This window comes from Penaeus monodon, chromosome 1, assembly GCF_015228065.2.
Source record: "Penaeus monodon isolate SGIC_2016 chromosome 1, NSTDA_Pmon_1, whole genome shotgun sequence".
NCBI lineage: Eukaryota > Metazoa > Arthropoda > Malacostraca > Decapoda > Penaeidae > Penaeus > Penaeus monodon.
Window position 1 is genome coordinate 57201629 of NC_051386.1, and position 6433 is coordinate 57208061.

The following is a 6433-nucleotide window of genomic DNA, read 5'->3' on the forward strand; positions in this document are numbered from 1 at the left end:
TGGACACGGACAGACGGACACGGACAAACAGACACAGACAAACAGACACAGACAAACAGACACAGACAAACAGACACAGACAGACAGACAGACAGAGGCACAGACACAGATAGATAGATAGATAGATAGATGGACAGACAGACAGACAGACAGACAGACAGACAGACAGACAGACAGACAGACAGACAGACAGACAGACAGACAGACAGACAGACATTTATGCATACACACATGCAGACACACATATTCATAAATGTACACACTCAGATACATGCATATACACACACATAAACATATGTACATTCATATAGACACATACACATGTACATTCATATACACATATACATGTGTACACACACACACACACACACACACACACACATACACACACACACACACACACACACACACACACACACACACACACACACACACACACACACACACACACACACACACACACACACACACACACACACACACACAAACTTTTTTCCCATATTTGACCCCCCCCCATAAGTGCACCCTTTGTTTTATAGGTTTGCTTGAAGAATGGACTTATACAGGTATATGTTAATTATCATCGTTTGTAGTGATAGTGTCATTATGGATTTCCCAGCTCTACTCCACTACATTCTGTTACCAAAGCAATATTTCCTGTGTATTGCTATATCATTTTTTTAAGTTTGTGTATTGTTGATTTTCATTTTTGGAATAGTTCTTGTACTCTTCATATTTTCAAAGAATACTTACTTTTGAGAATTGGTTTGGAGGCTTTGAGGTCAGGAACTTACTTACAAAAACATATTTGTAATGTGCCAGTCATTTTGTTTAAGGTTGAGTATCAGTCTGTGTTAGTAAGTATAACTAAATTAAGGATGGGAAATTGTGGTGCATCCCCCCCCCCCACTATTTTGAAGTGATGGAATAACTTTTCTTTAATTTTAAGTGCATTTCTATTAGTCTGTTTATGAAACTAGTGGAACAGAAGGTAAAAAAAGGGCAAATAATGCATATACTGTACTTTTTAATGATATTATCAATGTAGCTTTAGATAGGCATGTAACTAGTTCAGTGTTATTTCTGTGGCAAAGATTATTGTACTAAATGCTACTGGATTTAATTAGACCACTGTCCCAAACCCCTAGGTAGGTTTAATCTGCATTGTGTTACAAATCAAGGCTTCCTAAGAATTGAAAGTGAACAGATCACATATTTTCACAGGACAATTTTTTTGTGTTCCATTGTTTTTATATTATTGTAACTTATTTCAATGGTACTGGATTGGATATGGCTTGACCACTGTGGTATTGTTTTATTAATTTCTGTTGCACATTAAGTGGCCGCATTGGAACTTCTTTACCAAAGAGTTAAGAGGCCTGTTTGATCTTACCTGTTCACTCCATCCCTTGAATTGTCAAAAGAAAATCATATTGTTATTGTTGTTTTTATTGTTGTTTTTATTATTGTTGTTATTATTGTTGTTATTATTATTGTTATAATTGTTATTATTATAATTGTTATTATTATAATTGTTATTATCATTATTGTTATTATCATTATTGTTATTATCATTATTGTTATTATCATTATTGTTATTATCATTATTGTTATTATCATTATTGTTATTATCATTATTGTTATATCATTATGTTATTATTGTTATTGTTATTGTTATTGTTATTGTTATCGTTATCGTTATCGTTATCGTTATCGTTATCGTTATCGTTATCGTTATTGTTATTGTTATTGTTATTATTGTTATTGTTATTGTTATTGTTATTATCATTGTTATTATTGTTATTTTTATTATTATTATTATTGTTCTTCTTCTTCTTCTTCTTCTTCTTCTTATTATTATTATTATTATTATTATTATTATTATTATTATTATTATTATTATTATTATTATTATTATTATTATTATTATTAATTATAATCATTATTGTTATTAATGGTGATGATAATATTAATGATAGAAATATTAATAACAGTAATGATAGTAATTAGAGTAGAATCTATTAATTTCAAGAATTCAAGGAATGTTTTGAGATAAGGTAGTAATTAACTCCTTGGTGACTAAGCACAAAGTCGTTAAACTAGAAATACAGCAGACAGTGTGTGTATTCATGCGCTCACATGCATCGGTGAATTAGATTATATGCTATATGTATCGAACATAATTGATAAGGAAGGCCTACTTTGTTTTCAAGAAATAGTTTTGTTTCTAATTTGAGGGAGTACTATTTGGTGTGCGCTGTGTACATATACTTATTTTTCATTGTAATATTATTGTGCAATATCATAATCTTGTTTCTTTTTATAGTGACTTGACAAAACAGAGCCTGAATTGAAAGTTCAAACAGCATCAACATATACTAGATTTAATCCTATTCTGAGGAGATGCTTTTAGATATACTAAAAAAAGATAAATACTTCTTAAGTTCGGGGTACAAAGAAAGTGGAAAAGGAGTTAAAAATCTTGAGCGTTGTGCTGTTGGCAGGCTTCTTATTCTTTGTGGCAAATTGCGCACATGACCATATGACGTGCACATTTTTTCTGTACGTGATAGTAGTATGTACGCCTTTTTTGAACCGCATGGAAGCAGATATTCTCTGTGAAAATTGTAGAAATAGATGCAAAAGTGTCTGATGGGGTGAAACGAGATATTGTATGAAAGAAAAACATTTAAATCCCTGTAAGCCGCCTGATCAGAAATATCTTTATTTAGCCGTGCAGACTTTGCCTGTAAATTGCTTTACCATTTATACGTTTGAGTGGAGAAGCAAATATGTTTTTACTTGTATCACTTCATAAACATAATGCTAATATATTTAAAGTGTAAAGTACATCTAACTAAATGACATACAATAGAAAAAGGTACAATACTTCAATTTCCTCCCCCTACTTCATGGTATTTTATTGATATATATTGGTATATACTTGGAATTCTGTGGAAAACAATTGGTGTCATTTTTTTGTTTTGTTTTGTTTTGTTTTGTTTTGTTTTATTAGAAACATTGGCAGTATGTTCATAGATATGTAAAAAAAAGTTAGTGTAATAGAATATAAAGATGATATCTGTGTATACATATATACTTATACACATACATTTACATGTTTATAGACATACTAACATGTAATGTATGTGTTTATATTTTAAATGACACCCATTTTGAGGTTAATTGACTAAAGTCTTAACTTTTCTTGGTATATTTCAGGTGCTACACCTAAAGGAGATGCCTCATTTTGCTAGCAGGTCACATTGAATGCTGTTGAAGCAACCAATACGTAACAGACCCTGAATTAGATATGAAGGTTAGTATCAGTACAGAGGCCCTTTTGATGATTTTACATGTACCTCTTGGTTATGTAGAATACTGATATGCAGTAATGCTATATTAAAACAATTTTCAGCAACTGTGTTCTAAAGCCCTAAGAAAGAAACTATTGGTAAAGTTTAGAACTTTCTGTGAACACCAGGATGAGATTTTCTTGATAGAATAATTTTAGCATAAACTAATCTAATTTGGACACTACTTGTTTCCTCCAGAATACATGCCTATCTGAGAATAGCCATTGCTGTATTTTGTGTAACAAGTTATTTCTAGGGATCTATGCTTTTTTCATTTAAAAAAAAATAGTGTTTCATATAAATTTTACAGACTGGTGTAAGGACAGGAAACCACCATGGAGAAGTTTGCCGTTGACCTTGATAAAGTGTTGGATGACTTCGAGTTAGATGAAGGTCTGTGAATCCATTTTTTTTTTGGTTATGGCACTTGAGTCTAGGCCTAAATGTAAAGTCATTATACCCTGGCAACCAAGCATTACATCTCATTCCATGAAATACTATAAAAAAAAACTGCCAAATGCACTGTATTGTGATATTTGTCACTACTGCCTCTGTTTGGCCATTCAGATAGTTTTGCCAGGGGTTTCCTCTTGACTGCCATGTTGTCAGGGCATGTTGAGTTCACATTCAGAATCATGTGCTGTATTTATAGGGATAGATTTTTTTTTTCTATTTGTAGATATTTGATTTTTTTTAAAATTTATTTATTTATTTTGTGGCTGTACAGTTGTTTTTAATTATTATTCAAGTAGCATGCTTCAGTATTTGAAAATATATTTCTTTTAGATTTTTTTTGTTTTGTTCTGATCTGTATATCCATTTACTATCTTCATAACCCAAGTACTGTATTGTACATTACAGTCTGTTCCAAAGACTAACACTCAAAACTCAAAATTTTGAGTATTGTAACCAGTCCTGGATGTTTCACTGGCCCAAAATCCGGGCATTTAAGCTTGCTTGAGTGGTGATTCTCCCAAGTGTGTAGTTTATAGGCCTAACTCATATAAGCACACATGTGGTGTTAAGGCTCCATGCCTCCCCTCTACACTATTATTATCTCTTTTTCTGCAAATATTTTTTGTTTTTATCATTATCATCATTATCATTATCATCATTATCATCATTATCATTATCATTATCATCATTATCATTATCATCATTATCATTATCATCATTATCATTATCATCATTATCATTATCATCATTATCATTATCAATTATCATCATTATCATTATCATCATTATCATTATCATCATTATCATCATTATCACTATCATCATTATCATTATCATCATTATCATTATAATTATCATTATCATTATCATCATTATCATTATCATCATTATCATTATCATTATCATCATTATCATTATCATCATTATCATTATCATCATTATCATTATCATCATCATCATCATCATCATCATCATCATCATCATCATCATCATCATCATCATCATCATCATCATCATCATCATCATCATCATCATCATCATCATCATCATCATCATCATCATCAATCATCATCATCAATCATCATCATCAATCATCATCAATCATCATCAATCATCATCAATCTTTTTACTCCTGGAGTTCAAAGGAATGGCCATTATTATTTAAGTTAAACATGTAGTTAGTCCTTGTTTTTTTCTAGGATGTGCAAACAGTGATTGATGTTCTTATGAATAAACAGTTTTGGTGTCTCTTGCTAGCTGTTATTTGGTAAGAAAGTGTAATTACTCAACAAATTCTCTTCCCTTTTAGGAAGTACTTTTTTGCTTTTATTTTGGTTTCTTATGAATTTTTTAACAACATATCTAAAGTTATTTATTTGCAGGTTTAGATGATATTGTATGAGAGTCCTTATCCTGCATAGTTTAAATTAATTATGATAGATCAGAAGATCTTTAACTATATGTGACTTATCTTTTCAGATGAAAGTGTTTCTGTTGGCCAGTATGATAAACTTCAACTTGAATTTCAACCTGATGGAGGTGGTGCTTTACCCCTAGCATCCACACGTCACAATGTAGGACTAGGGGCATTTGGTGGCTGGAGTGAGCCGCTACAGCCACAGGCAGCAGGTCCCAGACCTGGGGAGCAGCCTTGGTGTGGGGCTGTAATGGGTGGTATATCGCAGCCACCTGGAACACGGAGCCCACCTGATGGTCAAAATGATGACAGCCAGCAGGCTGTTGCATGTTCCAGCCCGCAGTCAACTCTGCCATTTCACCAAAAGCTTCAGTTTCAACCACAGCAGCTAATACATCAGCCTCACATTAGAAATGTGCCAGCTGCTGGTGTTAGGTCTGAAGGCCTCTCAGCAAACCAGCCATCAGGAGCTGGTGAAGTCCTGTGGCCTGCAATGGCTGTTTCTGCAGCAGACATACCTCCAAACTTACCTCCTCCAGAACAACCAGAGGCTGCACCATTAGAAGATTCCAGTATTAAGCAACCAGTTGAGGATGCAAACAGTGCTGGCTCAGAAACGCAAAAAGTGCCACAGGAAAACCTTATGGCCCTGAGGAATATGATGGCAATGTTAGAGTTGGAGACCTAGTTTCTGAAGAGCCTGGAAGTTTAGAAGAAAAAGAGTTAGTGTGTGGAGGACTTGATGTTATTGCTTCTAGGCCTCTGGATGTAGTACCAGCAAGTGTTCCACCAGACAGAGGTCTAGCAAGTGGACATGAAACAAGACATCCCGATATCATTGATGTGGGGCAGAGTGGAGGGGAAGGTGGGGGAAATGGCCCCCAACTAGGTGCTTCTATTTTAAGGGGAACTGAACAAAGTGAAACGGGAAATTGTAAAAGGGGAAAGGGTTTGCAATGTGGATCTAGTGAAAGGGAAACTCGGGGAAAAAAGAGCAAACTGCTTCCAGCCCTAAGTCTAGAACAGTTAGACACTCTGCCCTAAAGGACGGTTGTGTACCAGATTATCCAAACCGCTATAGTCTGGAAAATGCTTTTTCTGTTTTACAGAAAAAACCCTCCCATTGTGATGGAGAGTCAGTATTTTTTAAAATTCCCAAAGGTTGAAAATGTCCACCAACTGCTGAGCACAAGGGCATGGAAAA

General features: G+C 33.8%; 1 protein-coding gene across 1 annotated transcript; it reads left to right on the top strand.

The window, feature by feature from the left end:
- The first annotated feature begins 3221 nt into the window (after positions 1-3221).
- LOC119574703 lies at positions 3222-6086 on the top strand. Its single transcript, XM_037922098.1, has 3 exons — positions 3222-3319; positions 3667-3749; positions 5292-6086. Exons 2-3 carry the CDS (start codon positions 3692-3694, stop codon positions 5915-5917), a joined length of 684 nt encoding a protein of 227 aa, XP_037778026.1. The 5' UTR covers positions 3222-3319; positions 3667-3691; the 3' UTR covers positions 5918-6086.
- Positions 6087-6433: the final 347 nt, after the last annotated feature.